Raw genomic sequence first — 22,539 nt, 5'->3', positions numbered from 1 at the left:
TTCAAAAAATATTAATTAAAAAATAAGTCCGTGTTTTTTTCCCTACACCACGGTTTTTCCCGCCCGATGACGTCATACTGATTGCTGATTGGCCAAAATCTCGACCAATCGTTGCAAACGCAAAAAAAAGCTTTGCAACTGTTGGAACTTGTTCAGACTTGTTGGAAGATGCCTCCTAAACGTTGCACACGGAGTGGAGGCGGCGACGCTAAAAAGAAGGGAAGGAGGGAGGGTTGCCATTGCCATTGCCGCCAGCGCTGCCCCAAGAAAGCCGGTGAGAGGAAGGAAGGAGGGAAGGAGGGAGGGAGAGAAGGGAAGGAGGGAAGGAGGGAGGGTTGCCATTGCCATTGCCGCCAACGCTGCCCTGTGGGTAGCGGCGAGGAGCCCGGAAAAATCACCATTGCATTGCCAGCCTCCGAACTTGCGTCGCTCCACCTTCTGCGCATGTGCGGCCATGGAACAAAGGGCGCGCATGCGCAGATGGTGTTTTTACTTCCGCATCCAGTATAACGCGGAAATCGGTTAGCGCGGGAGGTCTTGGAACGTAACCCCCGCGCTAACCGAGGGATCACTGTAATTCTAGAATTTTAGCTTTATTTCAACATCCAGCTTAGTCTGCAGTGTTGCTTAAGTTCTTGGGTCATCTTCGTCATCTTCCATGTAACTGCCAACAAAGTCCAACCTGCTTGAGTTTTTGATATCTGACCTAGATGTGGAGCTCTTTGTCTCACAATCAGGAGGTTGTGAGTGTTTATATATTTATTTATTTATTAGATTTGTATGCCACCCTTCTCCGAGGACGCGGGTGGCTCACAACATATGACAATCCAACATAAAGACAAATCTAATTAAATTTAAAATTGCAATCTAAAAATTTCAACATTTAAAAACAGTCATATCAGTTCAATCATACAACATATACTGTATTTCGTTTTGTTGGCCAGGGGGCTGAGACCTAATTGCCCCAAGCCTTGTGAGTCTTAAGACTCTTACAGAAGGCAAGGAGGGTGGGGGCAGTGCAAATCTCTATGGGGAGCTGATTCCTGAGGGCTGGGCCCCCCACAGAGAAGGCTCTTCCCCTAGGCCCCGCCAAGGGACATTGGCTGATGGGACCTGGAGAAGGCCGACTTTGTGGGACCTAACCGGTCACTGGGACTCATGTAGCAGTTCCACAAGTAATCAGGTCCGATGCCATGTAGGGCCTTATAGCCAACACTTTGAATTGTGTCCGGAAACCAATCAGCCACCAATGCAGTCCACAGAGTGTTGGAGAGATATGGGCATGCCTGGGGAGGCCCATGATTGCTCTTGTTTCTGAACACTCTTCAGAGGTAACCCCATATAGAGAGCATTGCAGTAGTTGAACCTCAAGGTGATAAAGGCATGAGCAACTGTGAGTAGAGACTCCCTGTCCAAATAGGGCTGCAACTGGTGCACCAGCCAAACCTGGGCAAATTCCCCCCTCACCACAGCCAAAAAATGATGGTCCAAAATTAGCTGTGGATTGAGGAGGACACCCATGTTGTTCTGCCGCAACTATGGACCACAAAGAACACAGCACACACAGAGTCTGTACAAACCTTAGTTTACTAATTAAGGGCTACTAATGAGTTTTCTTAGTAGTCCTCAAACACAAATACAGCTTAAAGCAGTCTTTTCTGAACACCAGCTGTTAATTCAACTTCATTAACAGCCAGCATGAGTCCATGAAATAACAATTCTGAGTAAACAGTCTTATAGATAACAGCAATCTTACAGTGGTTGGCAAAATGCCCAGAAGCAATTTGCAGGAAGAATGCCAAGAGAGAACAAGAGCCAATCAGATGTTTCTGGAGTCAAGACATGAAGGAGGAATATGAATGAAGTTGTTTCCTGCAAATTGGCTCCTTTGTCATCATCCCTTAAATAGGCTAGGGGAGTGGCCAATTAGCTGCAAGCCTTACTCCTGAGACTTCCTCCTGAGGAACCATTCCTGCCTTTTGGCAGCTATCCATCCCTGTGCATTGAGAATAGGCTCCTCCTCTTCTTATCACTGATGGGAGCTTCAGGAAGTTCTGAAAGCCCTGGCTGAAGCTCCACCTTTGGCACTGAGTCCTCTCCAGCCTCCTGTCTGACTCGGCAGCCAGTTACAAAGGCCGCTGATGCATCACACCATCCTCTTCACCTGGGCTGGTGGTGGGCCACAACAGTGAGTTCAATTCTAGGTAGAGGCAGATGTAGGGTCTCCGGCTTGGGCAGGGGGTTGAACTAGATAACTTGCAAGGTCCCTTCCAAGTTCCAGTTCTGTTAATCTGTTAAATATCAACCAAGAAGCTTCCTGTATTACGAAAGTACTTTTTGTCTAGTAGAAATTCTTAGTGGATGAGAAATCCCTAAGCAGAGACCAATGCTCAGTGAGCAATAAATAAAAATGAGCATCATAACATTGTCTTACTGGCAGCATAATATAATAGGGACAAAGTGTTATACTTCTTGGAGGTTTTATTCGTTGAATTCGTAATTTTTAATTCTGGAATTATCCAGTTTCTTCCCCCCTTGGTATTATACTGACTTAAGATTCTAGGGAGATTGTAAGGTTGCTTGTAAAAGATATGAAGATAGTAAACATAAGAGAAACATTTCTGTTCATTGAATAGTGGGAAGTAATTGACTCTAAACCAAAATTTTATCCATGGAGTCTCTGGTGCAACTTCCCTTGAGAAATATATGGTTTTATTCCTTGGATTCTGTCATTTCTGAAGTGTTTTGCCTTGTTTAGTATTCCTAAAACATACTAAGGCATAGTCCACTTGTTGCAAATCTTAACACTCGCGCAGAAAATATGGCAAGTTTATTGGAGGTGAATTATTTGATTCTTCTGTGCCTGGGAAATTTAAACTCTCACTTGACATTGCAGATCAATTCCATCCCTGAGTCATGCTGGCATTACTTAAACAGAGCTGTGTCTTTATGGGGTGCCTCTGTGTGTGTATGTGTGTGTGTATATACACATGCATGCATCTGTCTCTATATATTATTGGTGAAATGGAAGCCCATTAATCCTAGAAGAGAAATAATTCAATATGCGCCCATTAAAAGAATGTGCTCCTCAGCATGAGAAAACGGATTGGAATGGTTTATACAAAGTCCAGAGACTAGATATTATTTTTAGTTTTCTATATCAGGATAGAATTTTGCTCGTAACAGATTCGGTGAATTGTTCAATTAGTGAAACAGCCAGGCTTCAAGGCAATTACTTGAATTTGCTTTGTCTTTTATGTTGGGTGCTTCATTAGCATGCTTCCTTCCTTGGTTATCTTTAATCATCTAATGCCATTACATTTTTTTCTTTTTGCGTTAAAAAAAGAAAACCATGTAGAATTTAATGTAAGAGGTTTTGTGTCATTATCACTTACGTTGTATTTCAAGGTTTTAATGGAATACGTCAGCTCTGAAGGAAGGCTGAATTACAGGAAGACTGTGACTATGGATAATATGTACCAAATACATATGTATGTGTGCAAATGTGCAACTGTGAATATACTCATGCAAACATACACACTTTATTATAGTTTTGGGGCAGTCATAGACATCTCTGTTGTATCTACATGGGATATTTATATGCTGCCCTTCTGCAAGGACTTGGAGAGATATATAATGAACTCCGAGGACTTGGAGAGATATACACTGCTCAAAAAAATAAAAATAAAGGGAACACTCAAAGAACACATCCTAAATTTGAATGAATGAGATATTCTCATTGAATACAGTGGTCCCTCTACTTAAGAACTTAATTTGTTCCGTGGCCAGGTTCTTAAGTAGAAGCAATTTTTCCCATAGGAATCAATGTAAAAGCAAATAATGCAAACCCATTAGGAAAGAAATAAAAGCTCAACCTCACGCCGGGTGTATGGTAGGCAGCGCAAGGGAGTCAACACAGCGAATTGGTTTATTCCCTCTCCAAGAGCCTAGAGAAAGGAAAACGCTCTGTTATAATAATCCTTCAGTTGTTGTCTCCTATGCATCACTCTACACATGCGTGGATGTGTCAATTCTTGTCCAGAATCCAGGGATGATACAGATGACTGATCTCCTCCTGGGCTGTCTGCCAAACTCCCTTCTTCCCGGTCACTCACGCTTCCTTGGTCAGAGGAGACTTCGTCGGCAGATTCTACTGGGAGCAAAACAGGCCTGCCGCATGTGGATGTCTCCCCCACCTCCACCTCCACATTCCTTGGGGCAGGAGCTGGGCCAGAGCTAACCACAACAGAAACAAAGACCAAAACACCACCTTGTCTGCAATCAACACCCAGATGAGAAGAGATTAACTCCAAGATTATTACTAGACTAATAATTGAGCCATAAACAATATCCCAATCTACCAATTCAGACAAACAGTACCCAGCCTAATCAAGACCAAGTATATTCCTACAGTGCTGACAGGGCAAGTCTCTTCTCTAAAACAGAAAACAAGACCCACTCCCTTCTAGCATGATGGATTTTTTTTTACATTGATATCAGATGCCACTACTTCCATGTGAGATAACTTGAGCTGATGCACCATGCACCTCTACCTGTAGCATGCATAAAATAAACAGTTCTGTATGTTCTTATGAAACACAGTCATCACAAGCATAAATTTATCCTGTAGGTTGAAAACAAGCCACAAAGTGAACAAAAAAATTTCACTGAGGATCAGCTGCATATCCTAACTTTAACCCTGATTCTTTCCTAATTTCTATCTGCTCTCTCGGACCCGTATTTAAACACGTGTGTTTTTCTTATATTACAAAAATCAATAAAATATATATATTAAAAAAGAGGATCAGCTGTATACACAAAATGTACCTGAATGTTCTTTTCACTCTGGCCAACGCCACCCCAAAATTTATCACACGTTAGCACAGGGGTAGCTAGCTAGGAAATTCGGAATGTTGGAAGTCCACAAGTCTCTAAAATTGCCAGGTGGAATACCTGCTTTAGCATCTGTTCCTGCACCTGCAAAGATTTTATGTTATGTATCCACCAATGTTAATAAGGTGTGGTTACCTTATACAATGGTACCTCGTACTTGTTAATTGGTTCCAGGAGGTGTAATGAGTACCAAACTTTTTCTATAAGTAATATTGTAAATACTGTAAATTGAATGTGTAAAAACACACAAAATGACCATGGAAATTAAGACTGCAAGGGGAGGCGAGGAGAGGGCAACAACTACCATGTGACTAATGTATGGTCCTCGGTTTCAGTTGCAACTGAAGTCTTTCCCCTTCTTGCAGCTAATTTAGGAAGCCTCTATTGCGTAATGGGAATAAAAGTCTCCCATATCTAAAGTAAGTTTGCTTAAAAACATAGTTTGACTCAGTCTTTAAGTAACTCTATACCAAGTTCAGAGAATCATTGTGGAAAACACTGCATCCACTACATGCATTCTTCCCTGGTATTATAGACTAGTCGGCACCCAATGTGCTAAAATGTCCTTGCTTGCTAAAAGAGCATGCTGTGCATTGCGAAGGTTTAAGAGAAGTAGTTGTCATGACAACGTCATGTAAGGAAATACCACTGAGTCCACGAGACAGGAGTCCTACACATATTCCTCTACCTGAGTCCAAAAGGTTAGCATAAGATGAGCATGAAACAAACAGCAGCCTGTACTATTGTCTTCAAACAGTAGTAAGAAGCATCAGCCCAACGTTTTCGTTTGCCAATGTAGCTTAATGCTATCAGTGAATCAGGATAGTGATCTTAATCTTAGTTAAAACATGGCTTATTGCAATAAGCAAATAAGAACAATTCAGGTGAGCTCCTGTTAAAGTCCAATGGCATCATATACATTCATGCCTCAAAGGTGATGTGGGTATGCTTTACTAATTTTGCATATTTTACAACTGATTTTCTTCATCGCCATCATCATCATCGTCATCATCATCATTACCATTTTCTGTCTAGCATTGTGTGGCTTTCAGCTGTTTGTACAGAGACCCAGAGTCACTTCCTGAGTGATGATGATAAAACGTGAATAAATGGATAATATTATGATTAAATTACATATTCTATTTTTTTAATTTCATTCAAAACAAAACCTAGCTCCATAGTAACGTGATTCAATTTATAACATAGCAGGGGGGGGGGGGAGAAAGGGAGGGTCAAATAGACTGAAACTGGGGGAAAAAATTAAAAGCAGCAAAGGATAAATAATTCACAGCAGAGCGAGAGGAGCCTATTACTGTTCACAGCAGATGATACGTTCTTTACTGACTCGAGAAACAACTAAAATATATATTGAGCAAATAATGTATTAACCCAGTGCCTTAAAACTAACAGTGCAGAAAGAACTTGGGACTTTAAGTTGCTATTCTGCCATTTTAAAATCCCAATATGCTATTCCGGGATAATGTAGAAAATTACAAGGCTTTTGCCCTTATAATTTTCTACGTATTGGAAAAAGGGTGGATATGTGCTTGATCCAGGCCTAAAACAGTCCCTCTTTTTCCTTTCAGAAAACCAGCTCAGAAGATTGACTTCCAGAAAACCTTCAGAATGCCATGGAGGAGAGGGACATAGAATAAGGCTGAAAGGGACCTCCTTGCTAAAGCAGCAGACCTTATACCAGTGATGGCGAACTTTTTCCCTCCGGTGCCAAAAAAGCGTGTGTGCATGCTATCATGCATGCACAAGTGCCCATACCCATAATTTTTTGCCTGGGGAGGGCAAAAAACAGCTCCCCCACCCAGAGGCCCTCTGGAGGCTGGAAACGGTCCGTTTCCCAACTTCTGGTGGGTCCAGTAGGCTTGTGTTTCGCTCTCTCCAGGCTCCAAAGGCTTCCCTGGAGCTGGGCGCCCTCCCCCATCCCCTGGAGGCTCTCTGGAAGCCAAAAACACCCTCCCAGAGCCTCTGTGTGAGCCAAAAATCAGCTGGCTGGCACACACATGCATGTTGGAGCTAAGCTAGGGCAATGGCTCACGTGCCAGCAGATATGACTCTGTGTGCCAGCTCTGGCACATGTGCCATTGATTCCCATCACTGGTCTAGTCTCTTCTTGAAAACCTCCAGTGATGGAGCACCCACAGGAAAGTATGACAGTGGCCTAGAACAGCAGATTCTATCTGTCCTACCAATCTATCAGTAATTTCTATAGATAGATCTATAGATAAAATATAGATCTATCTAACAGGTCTACATTTCCAAGTACATTGTTTTAGTTTGCTTACATTTTGTTTCACCCACACTATTTTTATTAGACAGATTCAAAACAAAAATAATCAAAGTCTCTTTGCCACAATAGTTTCATGTTTTGATTTAGGAAGCCACTAAAAATTGGTGGAGTAGGAACAAATTCAAGGTTCAATGAATGTCTTTATCAGGCTCCCCTTGTGGGCTTCCTGGAAACATCTGCATTTGCCAGCTGTGAAAAACAGGATGCTGGGTAAGACAGGTGGATATTTGATCTACCCAGCAGGACATGTTTTCTATTTTTATATATCATAAACTGTATAGAAATTACAAACAGCAAGGAAGAGACATCCTACATTCCAAAGAGACTGTTGAAAAATTTCAACCCAAAAGCATGAATTTCTAAATCAGTGATCAAGAGCACCAATTTCAGGTGCTGTTTAGAATTCCCCAGTTAGTTTTGACGGCTCTTCTCTTGGTGGTCTTTATATCATGGAATATATCACACACAGAGTCTCAGAAGTCATCTTCCGTTCTTGAATTTATAAAGAACCATCCTTTTTCAATTGGGCTTTGGCTCCAGATGATTAAGACATGGAGACCACTTCTTACATGTACAATTTTTTCTTGCATCTCTAATTGACTATGAATTTTATTGGTTAGGTTTTTATGGCTGTGTGCAATCCAGCCTGATTAAGACCAAGATTATTTAAATAAGTGTTGCAATTTAAAAAAAAAAAAAACTAAATTAGAGAACATATTTCCGTTAAGATAATGTAAAGATTTAGTGGTTTTGCTAGATTCAGAAATCACAATAAGCTTGTGTTGATTTTTAAAAGTGGTTGAATGAACAAGGTACGAACCCGGTAGCTCAGATGTCTGAAGTTTGCATCTAAGACTTTGGAAAGTCATCTTTAGCCTTAGCAGGACAGCATTCCGTAAAATATTTGCATTTACAATTCTGATATAATGAATTTCTTTCCTAGGTGATAGTCAACATTTCATGCTCTTAACTCATTGTACAATTATGCTTCTTTTAAAAGATATTTTTATATAGTACTACTGAACACTGCATGGTTCCTTCAACATGCTACTTGCTTCTTCATAACTCGATTTTTATTCTTCATTTTTGGTCTCTGATATTGACTGTTTGACTTTGTTCCAGCTGGTTGGCAGGAAAGAGAATTCTGCAGCCCAGATTTACTACCCCCAGACCATGCTCTTAAGAGGGTTGGACAAGAAAGAATCAATTTTTCTGGTTCCTTGGGATCTCATTTATATTAATAATTTCAAATTCATGCACCACAGTGGAGAATAGAAACACTTGTCAATTCAGACTTTAAATCAGGGAACCTGGAAGAAACTCAAGAAGTTTATATCTGAATGCAGCTATCATATTTATGAAAAACCTAAGGTCAAAATGTGATGCATGGCAGGGGAAGGATACTGCAAAATCTCCATTCCCACCCCACTCCAGGGAAAGATTATTGCAAGATCCCCATTTCCTTTCGACCAGCTAGGACTCGGAGGCAGAGGATCAGTATTCCAGATAGCATCCAAACTTAAATCAGAGTCCAAGGCAAAGTATTCCTCAAAATTCCAAATTTATTAGTGGAGCCATGCTGGCACCGCAGTGGGAAACCCGAATCTGATGCTTCCCACCCAGTTGAAAGTTTGCACTCCTTGTCCCCCACCCTCAGATCTGTCACATTGCCCACTCAGGTTCTGCCAACATGGCCATTCCTCCTCCCAGCTTCTGGGCAGGTGGTGGACAAAGGATGACCTTAATCATCATGAAAGAATGTGTTGTGGTTACATCTGTTCCCTTGTGAAATCATTAATGATAGTGTGGCAAGTTGATGGTTTTCTCCACAACTTCTGCATTGGCTTGACACAGAGAATAGATTGGGGCAGGGCCAGTCAGAGGTGGTATTTACCAGTTCTCCAAACTACTCATAATTTCCACTACCGGTTCTCCAGATTACTCAAATTTTCCGCTACCAGTTTTCCAAAACTGGTCAGAACCTGTTGAAACCCAACTCTAGTCCTTTGTGCTATTTTTCTTTTCTTCCAGGAAAAGCAAAAGCAAATCCAAACCTTTCCAAACAGTGTGATTTGCTCCACGGAGAGAGGTTTTTACATTTTAATTTCTCAGACAAACCAAATTACTATGGCAATACTTCTGGTAGACAAGAGAAGTAATTACAGCAGCTAAATCCTACTCTATCTGCAGGTTCTAATACGAACCTTTCCTCATTCCCACCAGCCTCCGAAATAATCTGGGTATGTTTGAAAAATGAATTGTAAAAAAGAATCAAACAAAAACAGTCCTTTCCCTCACATATTTTCTCTGAAGAGGTTTCCCCCCACCCCCACTTCATTTTTTTAGCCTCTTGGCGTACCTGTAATTGGAAAAATAGGATAAAGAAAGGGTGCAGGTGGAATTAAGGTGGATGATGTACATTTGCAACAGTATTCTTGCAAAAAGTGTTGTCTTGAGACCCTGTCCATCTCTTAGGTTCTGGTGAATTTATCAGAACATTAGAATAAATTGTGGTTTTACAATCAGAAATGGTTTAAACCTTACTGGCAGACTCTTCCTAACCAGGGTAAATCTATAAACTAGGCTTAATATAGGCTACTACTCAGATAGGGTGAACCTAGCCTAACCTGCCACAATATTCTCCTTTAGCCCCAGTCTTAAGAAAACTAGAAAGGAAGATGCTTTGAATTTACTTGATGGACAAAGAGTAAGGCTAAGTAAAAAAAACAACCCAGAATTTTAAAACTTTACCACCACTGAAGTACCAGTCCAAAAATACCAAGAGCAGCTGCTTTTCAACTTTGGATGGGTATAAAGTTGTAGATGTATCATTGCCAAAGAAAAAGAAGTTAAACTTCTAGATTGAAAAAAGAGCTAGCAGGAAAACATAAGAGAAGGCAACAAACTCTTGCTAAGAGATAACTAAATAAAATCCATCCCAAATACTTATTACTTCCTGAACATTTTTTTTTAATTGGCAGCTAGGTAATATCAGAAGCATAACCAAGAAACCCGTTTCTGGACTGAATTTGCAGAAATTTGGGTTCTGCAGTTATGATTCCAATATGAAAAATATAGAACAATTACAACTGCAATGCTTTAATGCAATGGGTGCCTAATGCTAGATCATACATACCTAAAATTGTGATCCAAGTGAATGATTAATTCTGCAGCATTGTTGACCAAGTCAAATCCCTAGAGCAGTGTTTCCCAACCTTTTTTGAGCCGCGGCACATTATTCATATTTTCAAAATCCTGGGGAACACTGAACGGGGGGCGGGGGGGCTAAAGAAAAGTTTGGACAAAAAAAATATCTCTTCCTCCATTTCACTCTATTTCTCCCTCCCTCTTTCTCTTCCTTCCTTCCCTTCTTTCTGTCTCTCCATCCCTCTTTCTTTCTTCCTCTCTTTTTTGCTCTTTCTCTCTCCCTCCTTCCCTCCCTCTATGTCTTTCTCTCTCCCTTGCTCTCTCTCTGCCTCTATTGCTATCTCTCTTTCATTCTCTCTCTTTCTGTCTCTCTTGCTATGTCTCTTTCTCTCTCTCTCTCTCTTTCTGTCTCTCTTGCTATGTCTCTTTCTTTCTCTCTCTCTCTTTCTCTCTCTTTCTCTCTTGCTATCTCTTTCTCTCTCTCTCTCTCTGTCTCTCTCTCTTGCTATCTCTCTTTCTCTCTCTTTCTCTGTCTCTCTTCCTATCTCTCTTTCTTTCTCGCTCTCTATCTCTTTCTCTCTCTTTCTCTCTCTCTCTGTCTCTCTTTCTCTCTCTCTCTTGCTATCTCTTTCTCTCTCTCTCTTGCTATCTCTTTATTTCTTTTTCTCTCTCTCTCTTGCTATGTCTCTCTTTCTCTCTCTCTCTGTCTCCCTCCCTCTTTCCTTTCTATCTCTCCCTCCCTCTTTCCTCCCTCCCTCTTTACTTTATCTCTCCCTCCCTCTTTCCTTTCTATCTCTCCCTCCCTCTTTCCTCCCTCCCTCTTTCCTTTCTATCTCTCCCTCCCTCTTCCTTTCTATCTTTCTCTCCGTCCCTCAGCGGCGGCAAAGAAGAAGGAAGGCAGGCTGCAGAGGGCACCGAGGACAAGAGCGCTCGCTCGCTCCCTCGCCCTCTGACTTCTCTCCCTCACTGCTGAAGGGACGAGCGCGGGCACGAGCGCGCGCGCGGGCCCACTGCAAGAAGGGTTTTTTTGCTTTTTTCCCCCCCTTCCTCCGCCTCATGGGAGAGAGAGAGAGAGAAAGAGCAGCACCCTGTCGGTTCCGAGCGCAGCCAGGGAAAGCGGCCTCGAGCCGAGTGCGAACTGCGGGATGCGGCAAAGGACTCCTTGCCAACCAAAAAAGGGTGGGGGTGGCGAAGGCAAAGCCTGGGAGGCGGGGAAGGGAAGAGCGGGAGACCCCCAGACAGAACGGCTGAGGGGAAGGAAAGACAGGAGGGAGGGATTGAGAAGCGAAGCCAGGGAGGGCTGAGAGAAAAGGGGAGCGGCGCGCGTGAGAGAGGGGCGGGGCGGGCATTCCCGAAACGGACGGAGAAAGCCCTCTCTCGCAGCGAAAGCGCTCCCAGCCAGGGGACTGCAAAAGAGGGCTTTCTCCGTCCGTTTTGGGAATGCCCGCCCCGCCCCTCTCAAAGCCCCCTGGCTGGGAGCACTTTTGTCCCGAGGAGCTGAAGCCGCCGCCGCCGCGAGAGAAGTCGCGGCCCAAGGCAGGCGGCGGAGGAGGAGAGGGGGCAGATCGGGCGGGAAGCTTCACGGCACACCTGACCGTGTCTCGCGGCACACTAGTGTGCCGCGGCACACCGGTTGGGAAACGCTGCCCTAGAGAAGTGAAGTTTATTTCTGTTTTTACCTTATTCATGCAGTAGGAGGTAACATGGTTAGAAAGAATTTCATTGTTTTTAATTCTCAATTTCAAGAAATGAACATTGAAGAGCAGCAGTAATGACCACTTTTACAAAACAAAATTGAATGATTAAAAGTGCAGATGCTAAGTTAAACTCCACCAAGAGGCTTCTACCTGAAGTGCAACTCATATTGTGCATATGACAGCTCTGTTTCTCAAAAATAACTACCTTTTTACCCTAGTGACCTATTAAAGAGTCCAGTAGGTATATACAGAAAGAGGATAATATTTTTAAATCTAGTAAACGTGGATTTTGTTTATATAAAACGTGCAAAAAAAAATTGTGCTGATGCTGCAAAACCTATAAGGTTTTATTTACCAGTCCCCCTGTATGATCTCTATTGGCATTTTAATTTAAAGGGGGGGGGGGAGATAAAATGCCAACCATTAGAGATTGTGACAAAAAATAATCATTACATTTTAATAATTTAATTAAATACAATCCTATCACAGTTGAATATGGCAAAAACAGATTCATGCAATTACCATATTTTTCAGAATATAAATCACACTTTGTTGCCCCCTTAAAAGAGGGTGGAAATGGTGGTGCATCTTATACACCAAATACAGCCATTTTTGGCCTCCCGAAGCCTTACCCCTGCATCCCATTTTTGCAAAAAAAAAAAAAATGGGCCTGTTTTGGGAAACACGCATTTGCACTACTAGAGGATGGGAGAAGGCAAAAACATCCCAGTTTTTGCAAAACAAAAAAAGGGGGGGGAAATGAGCCTTTTTTCCCTTCCACCACCCCTTAGGAGCACTCTGCAGGCTTCCCAACCCCTTGCATGCCCTGTTTTTTTTGGGGGGAAAGGGTGAAAAATGGGCTAGGTTTTGCAAAAATGGGGGCAGCAGGCTTCACAAACCTTCTGCATGCTCCATTTTTGCAAAAATAAGTAAATAAATAACAAAAGACCGTTTTTTGCTAAAATGGAGGTGTTTTTGCCTTCTAATTACCCCATCTAGTATGACTGGAGGAGGAATTCTGGGAGTTGAAGTGCACTGCTCTTAAAGCTATCAAGTTTGTAAAAAGTGTACATGGTTCTAAAAAGTATTCTGCTACACTGGAATTTTATTAAATAATATATTATTACACCATTTGGTTCAGAACACTTTTTTCCTTGTTTTCCTCCTCTAAAATCTAGGCACGTTTTATTCTCTGGTGCGTCTTATACTTTGAAAAATATGGTATACACTTCCAACGTGATTATTATTATTATTATTATTAATAATAATAATAATAATAATATATTAGATTTGTATGCCGCCCCTCTCCGAAGACTTATAAATATAAATTAACCAAACAATTTCAGTTAAGACATGGATCATAGTTTCAAGAGTTTCAATTACATTTGAAGAAACAAAAATTACAATATTACCTGTCAAAGTTTGCTTTTTATGACATGGTAGTATGTCATAAAGTTTTTCTCAGCTGAAGAATTCAAATTATCAAGGTCAAATTCAACTTCAAATGTCGGTTTCTCCCCGTAAATTGCAAGAGCAACAAAGGCTGCAAAATAGGCAGTGAGTCCCCACACTCTAAATGTCTTCTGATGCTCTGGGTCGTTGTAGTCAAAGAAATGTAACAAATATGGAGTCTGTTCCTTTTTCGCCAAAGGTACAGAACTGTGGTTTGCAGGACGTATAAAATATTCTAGCGGCACTGAGAACACGTGACTGACTTCCTCTGGATTTGGCTGGGCTTGAAAAGTGTCTTCGATGAAGGCTACAACTGGAGTTATGACAGAATAAGTCTAAAAAGAAGAAAAGGTATAGTTAAATTGAAAGTTTCTAACCAAATACTCTTCCAATTCACTTTATCATATTACTAAATAACTTTGAGGGAGGGGGTCTCCAGAGTCTTACTGTATGTGAACAAGAGTCCATGAAAAATATACTGTATTTTTGGAGTATAAGATGCACCTTAGTTTTGGGGGAGGAAAATAGGGTAAAGAATCTGCTTACCAGGTATTTATCTGGCTAGCGTCCTTAGTCTGGTCAGCTTCAGCACATTATTTTATCCCCTGGTTAGGGCTTTTAAAAAATTTTATTAGGAGAGAGTAACAATGAAAGAGCTTGCCAGCCAGTAAGAGCTAGGAACACCATTAGCACCTGAAAAGAAACATTCGGAGCAAATACAGCAATGGAAAAAACCCTGCAAAGACTTAGGGCTTGGAAAACATTCTTCGCAGAGAGTAACAATGAAAGAGCTAGCAAGTTGGTAAGAGCTGGGAACATTGTTAACACTTGGTTAGGCCTGGAAAGTAACTTATTTGGAGCAAGTTAGAGCACTGAAAAAAACCCTGCAAAAACTTAGGGTTTGGAAAACATTCTTTGCAGAGAGAAACAATGAAAGAGCCTGCAAGGTAAGAGCTGGGAAGATAGTTAGCAGCTAGTTAGGGCCGGGGGAAAAAAAGCTACATTCAGAGTATAAGACACACCCAAATTATCAGCCTCTTTTAGGGAGGAAAAGGGTGCTTCTTATACCCTGAAAAATATGGTAGTCTTCACTTTAAAACTCTGAATGGAATATCAATGTTTTTGAGGACACCTGGTGACAAGCCTTTTACTACCTAAACAATATAAAGGATGTGTACACATCGTAATTCTGATTTGAGGTATGAAACAATGCTTCCATCACAGATTTATTTCTGAAAACTAATGTAACCCATACTTGGAATGGCATTAGACAGAGATCAACGGAACATTCCAACGTTCCCAGATCAATTAATTTTGCACATCCCTTATTTGCAGGTTCTTTCCTGTTCTTCTTGGAGCAGCCCAGGATGGTTTATAAAGAAGTCAATAAAAATAGCATCACAATTAAAATACAGATAGTCCTCGACTTACGTCTAGTCACTTAGCAAATTTTCAAATTAAGACAGGAACCCCTTCCCTACATGTACTTCTGATCTGATTCCAAAGTTCCAATGGTGAATTTGTATCATAGAGAGCAGATGTATAGAGAAATATAGTCATATTGTCAAGTTGTTTATTTGTGTAAATATGAAACCAGTGCAATGAGAAAAGAAGAAATGAAAGCATAAGTTTTATACTGGAGTCAATATACATTGAAGCATGGTTCTGCTATGAAGATACTCTGCTGTATAAAGTGAAGAACATCATTTGAAAAACATTAATAGCATAGAAATCTAACACCATGCCAAGTGGACACGTGTGCACTTTTTAAAAAAATTGCAAAAAACAAAACAAAACAAGATAGCAATGCACGCAGTGCTGGAAATTCGGCTTCTGTACATGTTCAAAAGTTCCCATGGTATAGATCCCCCCCCTCCCCCCCGTAGTCTATTTCTATGTGAGTGGACCCGCTTGGAGACAGTGGTTCCTAAGACCATCGGAAATATGTGTTTTCCAATGGCCTTAGGCAACCCCTGTGAAAGGGTCGTTCGACTCCCAAAGGGGTCGCGACCTACAGGTTGAGATCTGCTGTTATCAATAGTAAATATAAAACTTAAAAGAGAATTCATTCTTTGAAAAATATCTTATGTTACAGATTATCTAAAAAGTTTGTTCTTGAATGAACACAGCATTTTCCAACCTCTCTTTAAAGAAGGCAACCTTTGTTCCCACAAACAGCAGCTGAGGCCAGAGTTTAAATATTTGAGTCTCAAGCCACTAAAGGACATGTAGACTCACGTCAACACTATCAATACAATGGATTTAAGGCCCAATACAATGGGTCTTAAAAAAGGTATACAGTGTTCCCTCGATTTTCGCGGGTTCGAACTTCACGAAAAGTCTATACCACGGTTTTTCAAAAATATTAATTAAATTTTCCCCCTATACCACGGTTTTTCCCTCCCGATGACGTCATATGTCATCGCCAAACTTTCGTCCACCTTTAATAAATATTTTTTTTAATAAACTTTAATAAAGAAACATGGTGAGTAATAATCTAAATGGTTGCTAAGGGAATGGGAAATTGCAATTTAGGGGTTTAAAGTGTTAAGGGAAGGCTTGTGATAGTGTTCATAGCCAAAAATAGTCTATTTACTTCCGCATCTCTACTTTGCGGAAATTCAACTTTCGCGGGCAGTCTCGGAACGCATCCCCCGCGAAAATCGAGGGAACACTGTACAACAAATTCACAGGATAAGACTGTTGGCAGCCCCTAATTAAAATGACAATATAATTTTAATTACTGGCTGCCAACAGTCTTATCCTCTGTGGATTTGTTGTACAATACCTTTTTAAGGCCCATTCAAAACAACATAGGGCTTCTTTGAAATATTTCAGACAAACAGTACCTACTTTATCTATTGCAGGAACAAGTCTACAGATGACTTCAACCTGTTCAGGAAGAAGCCCAACTTCTTCTCTAGCTTCTCGAAGAGCCGTGGCAACTTCATCTGCGTCTGTTGGGTCACTTCTACCTCCTGGAAAACAAACTTCTCCTGGAGATCTTCTCAACTAGAATTAGAACATTAACACTGTTGGTCACGTAAGTCCGTCAGATATTTAGATTAGATTTGGTATTTTGATTCCCCTATCAAGTCTTCTTCAAGGACCTAGCATAAGCAGATGTTATTGTTTGACCTGCAATTATTATTATCACTAAAGTTTCTTCATTCAATTTTAAATCCACAATTGTGGTCTTTCAGTTTGGCATTTCTCAGTTTGTTTTGATTGTAAATTGGTTAATAATAATGGCTTTTAGGAAATATTTTAATTTAATTAAACACATTGCAGACTAGAATCTAACAGAGCAGCAACAAAGGCTTTGAAAAGGATATTGTAAATGCCATGTTACGTCTAAAATAACAAAGATTAGAATTCTTCAGGCAATGCTTCTTCCTGACACTATAGATGTGCAAGGCGGATTTGGGAGAAGCAGAAAAAACATATTTAAACACTGGTACTGGAGATGAGACTTGGACAGTCAGGAAAACAAACTAAATTTTCATACAAAAAATCATTTTGGAGTCTGCATGCATTTGGCATCCTTCAGTCTCAAAAGACCATGGTATCATGCTCTGGATTTTGGAGTCACAAGTTGCAGTAATCACTGGGCTCCAACTATCACATCATGTCAAGATGGATTTCTCTTAGGAAGTCCATAATGCCAATTTAAGACCAGTGGCACTTATAAAATCCTAGCCTAGATCAAGAACTAGTCAAACTTAAGAATCACTGAAATCAATGGGCTCAACAAACTGAACTCCCATTTAGCAATTGGTATGCATAAATCCTGTAGGGGTTCAGAGCACTCATTTTCATTTTAAATAAAACCTACAATTTCAAACTATACCCACAGACGGCGAACAAAGATCCAAATATTAGATCAATTGTTCTTTGCAATCTCTTGATCTTCGTTTCCATTGCCATTTTTATTCAAAATCAGTACCATCAACATAGGAACTTAACAAGCACAGACATGAACAAGACAGGCTTACTTTCATAATTTTTGCTATAATTGATGGTATTGGTTTTGAATAATCCAATAATCCTAAAGGTGTTATTGAATAATCCTAAAGAAGTTATTGTGAAATAACAACTGGGTGTGGGGCATAAGTGGTTTCACATTGCAAAACAATGTTATAAATACAGTATACGCAATATGCGCATATTCCGACGAAAACTAAGATGATGAACTAAACAAGAAAGTATGGAAAAAAATAAATCAGCAAGTAACTTTTAAAAGCATATTGAAATCTCCCCTAAGATTATTTTCAATAAAATACATTAGACAAAGAGCAGTAGAAAAAGTCTATATTCTATACCCAGATAATTCAGTAGAAATGTTTCTAAAAGATGAGGATACATTAGAAAGAATAATAGTATTTATTTAATTGCATTATTCATATACTATGTCTGGTAGGTGTAGAGGTATATGTGTGAATGTGCCTGTCTGCCTCTATTTGGTCTTAACTACTTAAGACCAAACTACCTCTGGTTCGGGTTAGTTGCAAAGCATTTAAAAATCTTAACAAATCAAGCCAGAATTGTTATAGGAAAGAAAGATAGTGAATAGTGTTTTTTCCCTCTTAACCTTCAGAAAATTAAGCTACTCTTCCAGCTCATGGAGATTTAAGGAAGCAACCTGTTTTCGCAAATACATTTAACATCTTTACCTGGACTACTGCTGAAGTCTCTCACTATTTTGGCTGCCTGTGACAGATGAAAGAGACCCAAGGGAAATCAAGATGCAAACATGCCCTTGTCCTCAGATATTTCAACTTTCAAATTTATTGCATCAAATTTTTAATTAATAGCTGGAGAGAAAAGAAAGACAGTGCTATATTGGGTGGAGTGATTATTAGGAGGGAAAAACAGAAGAGATTGCAATTTAAAAGGAAGTGAAATCTGTTAGGACAAAGGTAGGGTTAATGAAAGGTAGTCCTTGACTTACCCCAGTTCATTTAATGACTGTTTGAAGTTACAACAGCACTCAAAAAAGTAAGCTATGACCATTTTTCACACTTACAACTGTTGTAGCATCCCTATGATCAAAATTCAGAGACTTAGCAACCAAATGTCAGCGTTCTAAATAACATTTAAGTTTAAATCAGAGTCCAAGGCAAATACTTCCTCAGAGTTCCAATTTATTCTTAGAGCCATCTTGGCACATCTCTGGGGAAACCTGGATCTGATTTCCCCAGGATTTCTACTTGCAGGTTAGTTTATTCTCTTGTCCCACAGCCACAGGTTCATTATATCTTCTGTACTATATTCTGCCACCGGGTCCGTATACACCCATCTTCTCCCGCCCAGTGCTGACAAAAGATGACCTTAAAACTCTAAAAGGAATTTATTTTGCCCATCCCCTCTTTCCACAGCAAGAAACAATACAAACGAACATAGCATTATGTGGCAGGCCAAAACCTCCAAGCATTCTGGCTTCGGCCTGACACCAACTCATATTTATGATCGTTGTAGTATACTTGACAAACGTATCTTTTCTTTTATGTATACTGAGAGCATATGCACCAAGACAAATTCCTTGTGTGTCCAATCACACTTGGCCAATACAAAATTCAATTCAATTTTCTATTCCATTCTATTCTATATTCTATTCTATTCAATATTATATTCTATTCCATTTTCTATTCTATTCAATTCAATTCAATCCAATCCTTATCCCTAGCCCTGGGTCATGTGGATCATCTTTTTACGACCTTCTGACAAGCAAAATCAATGAGGAAATTAGATTCACTTATTACAAATTTAATAACTGCAGTGTTTCACTTAACACCTGTGGCAAAAGAAGATCGTAAAATGGGCCAGAATTCAATTCATAACAAATGTGGGACTCAACTGTGGTTGTAGGTCAAGGACTACCTGTAGAAGGAAGTTCAGAGATTGTATTCCTGCCTCAAAAGCAGACACTATCAGAGTGTCTATCAAAGTGAATATATTTCTATACATTTTTATTTTAGCCTTTCATTTCACGCATGTCTAAAAATATTCACCAAATTAACAACGAAATTAGCTTTGTATTTCATATTACATACCTTCATTGATCTAAGGGTGAAAAGAAGATACAGCTTTCCATCTTTGACCATCAATGGGATAAGAACTGAGGCTTTTGCTAATTGAAGGTTGGAAAATTTGTCTCCAATGTCAAACTTCCTTAACTGCAGCTTTGCTTTTTCTTTTATGCTCATTTTAGAATAAATAAAAAAGAGCAAAACTTTTATTATAAATGAAATAGGCAAAAATGTCACTCTACAATAATGATACCTTTGCAAAAAAGAAACATGAAAAATCATATTGTCAAACAGATTGCCTTTATTGCAAAGATACATAAAAGGGCCCTTAAAAATAGGATAACTCTTGAATTTTCAATATTTATGTATAAACATGATCTAAAGAATGATTTCTCCTCCACACAAATCCTAAAATTAGATAAAGAGAATCTAATTAAATAAATGGGTGGAAAACATTACACTTTTCATTCATTTATTAAGAAAAATAATCCAAAGCTATAACCTGCCACATATCAGTGGTAATGGAATAAGGGACTAAAATTGTTGCAATGAAGTAAGATCCATTATTAAAAAAGACAATATGAAACCGACACATGATATTGAACAGTATGACCTTTACTTTATGAGAATAAAGCATGGCTCTGATAGTTTTACAGCTTAGTTTAATAATGAAATATTTATGTGATCTTACTGGGTACTTATCATTTAGATTAATAAATGTAAAATAATTGCCAGAACTGATTTCACAGAACATCAAAATATTATTTTTTGAGTTATAATAAGCCAGTTAAAGATGCTAAAAAGGGATCATTTTCAAGAATTGCATAAAGGGCCATATTTGCATCCTTATAACCTCCAAAGCAACTGCATGGAATTGGATATACTGTAGTTCTTGAATGACAGTATATAAATTTTAAAAACCGTTTGAATTTAAACAACTCCAATCCTTATGAAGAACTAATCCAACTACATACATGGAGTCTCATTCAATAACTTAACAATAGTCTTCACTATCCTGCACTTAACTTTACACTTAAGAATTGTATACACTTAGCAACGGCTTGTACTGAATAAAAGTACTACTTAATTTTGAGTTAGGGTTATTACATTCTTCAGTAAGAGACTTAGTTTTATCATAGACTAATGAGCTTGTGCTGTGCTGTGAATACTATCTAATAATGATAACAGTGCAGAATCAGCACTTTATAAATAAGTGCTAACTTTCATCAAAACTGAATTCTTGAGTAAAAGGGGATTATTGTCTATCCAAAAATTGGTTTTGGAGATTATCCAAGGCTCAAAAATCCTCAAATTCAGCTCTTTAAGCCACAGGGGGGAAAATATCATTTACTTAGCGATAAGCTGTTAAACTCATTGGATCTTGGTCCATTCTGTTAATGGTGTATTTGATTTTAATTCCACTTTTGAAAATATTTATATATTTTGCACATGTACTCTATATTTCTCTCTGTGTGTGCGTGTGCAGAGCAATTTCATGTACCTAAAAAAAAAGCAACATTAGTACTCTATATGTATATATTGAATTGCTAATGTCTTTCCTTCCTGGATTAAAAGAACTCAACTTGTTCTGTTATTACCAAATAGTGTCAGGTGGCTAAACCAGAATGTAAATATGTACATCTTTTTTTCCTTGCCAGGAAGGAAAGTAATGCTCATCTTTTTTCCTTGCCAGGAAGTTTTTTTCTCCTTCTTTAAAACAACCAAATTCTTTTAAAAAGAAAATTCTGCTCTTAGAACTCTGGTACTATCAAGGGCAATACTGAAAATATTTTATATTTGATATCATGTTTATATTATTTTATAATATATATATATATATATATATATATATATATATATATATATATATATATATATATAATGTATGTATATATGTATACAAACACATACACACACACACATATATTATACACTGCTCAAAAAAATAAAGGGAACACTTAAAAGGAATATAACTCCAAGTAAATCAAACTTCTGTGAAATCTAACTGTCCACTTAGGAAGCAACACTGATTGACAATCAATTTCATTTTGTTGTCAGCACATCCAACTTTGAACAGAACAAAGTATTCAATGAGAGTATTTCATTCATTCAGATCTAGGATGTGTTGAGTGTTCCCTTTATTTTTTGAGCAGTGTATGTGTGTGTGTGTATGTATGCATGTACGCTACAATATATTACAATTGCCAATTACTTTAAATTATGTTATATTATATATTATACTATATTTAAAATTATAAATTTATATTTCCATTTTTCAAAGGAAGAAAATAGCCTTAAAATGCTAGTTTAAGAAAACTCCGTGTGGTTTGTGTGTGTGTTTGTTTTTGTGTGTTTGTGCGTATAAACAATATATACAACGTAACATATAAACCAATTACTAGTCTCTACAGAGTCTCGCCCTATGAGGCCCCCTCCACGGGAGCGGGGACTCCACAACCCCTAATCCACAGCCAGGAATGCCCGCAAACAGGCGGTGACTCTACATTTGTCTTTACCTGCCCGGCTCCATCTCCACAGCCGCCATCTTTACCTTCTACAATCACCTCGCCTTTCCTAATTTAGTGGGCCTTTATTCGCTCTTTTGAGGAGATTGACAGCTCCCTCCCTCCTCCCTCGCCGTCCCATCGCCTTGCCTATGGGATGGCTGTCTGAGAGGCGGAGGTCGAAAGGGAACCGAACGGCGAATCGGAAGAGGCGTGACTCCGCTGCGTCACCTCAGGGCGGAGCAAATCGTCCGGGCTTGCGGGGCTAGAACTTCAAGTCCCAGAATCCTTTGTTGTTACAGGTAAAGACTTTTGAAATCCAATCTGGATGAACCGCTGAAGCTGGTTCTAAAGGAAGCAAAGTTTTGCTAAACTGTGGGAGAGTGAAACGTTAAAAGGAAAAGTTATTTGTTTTTATTTATTATTCAGAGTTCTAAAGAGAATTGAGGATGTGCTCCTCAAAAGCTTCTCTCAACCTGGTACTCTCAGTGATGGTGAATAATGACAATAACAAT

General features: G+C 39.3%; 1 protein-coding gene across 5 annotated transcripts; it reads right to left on the bottom strand.

Moving 5' to 3' along the window:
* Nucleotides 1-1,647: 1,647 nt before the first annotated feature.
* Nucleotides 1,648-22,132, bottom strand: NUDT7 (nudix hydrolase 7). 5 transcript variants are annotated; one of them, XR_011559817.1, is made up of 6 exons: nt 22,037-22,086; nt 19,545-19,684; nt 16,345-16,503; nt 13,452-13,826; nt 10,332-10,390; nt 8,740-9,554 (listed from the first exon to the last, which is right to left on the bottom strand). XR_011559817.1 is itself a non-coding variant. In XM_070760422.1 (5 exons), exons 1-4 carry the CDS (start codon nt 22,063-22,065, stop codon nt 13,455-13,457), a joined length of 708 nt encoding a protein of 235 aa, XP_070616523.1. In that variant the 5' UTR covers nt 22,066-22,132; the 3' UTR covers nt 1,648-2,291; nt 13,452-13,454. The 5 variants fall into 5 exon arrangements, 4 of the variants coding, with proteins under 4 accessions (XP_070616523.1, XP_070616522.1, XP_070616525.1 ...); XM_070760422.1 differs by lacking the exons at nt 8,740-9,554; nt 10,332-10,390 and adding an exon at nt 1,648-2,291 and having other exon boundaries at nt 19,545-19,692; nt 22,037-22,132; XM_070760421.1 differs by having other exon boundaries at nt 8,740-10,390; nt 19,545-19,692; nt 22,037-22,132.
* Between the last annotated feature and the right edge of the window lie 407 nt (nt 22,133-22,539).

Source organism: Erythrolamprus reginae, chromosome 9, assembly GCF_031021105.1.
Source record: "Erythrolamprus reginae isolate rEryReg1 chromosome 9, rEryReg1.hap1, whole genome shotgun sequence".
Taxonomy (NCBI): Eukaryota; Metazoa; Chordata; class Lepidosauria; order Squamata; family Dipsadidae; genus Erythrolamprus; species Erythrolamprus reginae.
This window is presented reverse-complemented; position numbering and strand designations above follow the sequence as displayed.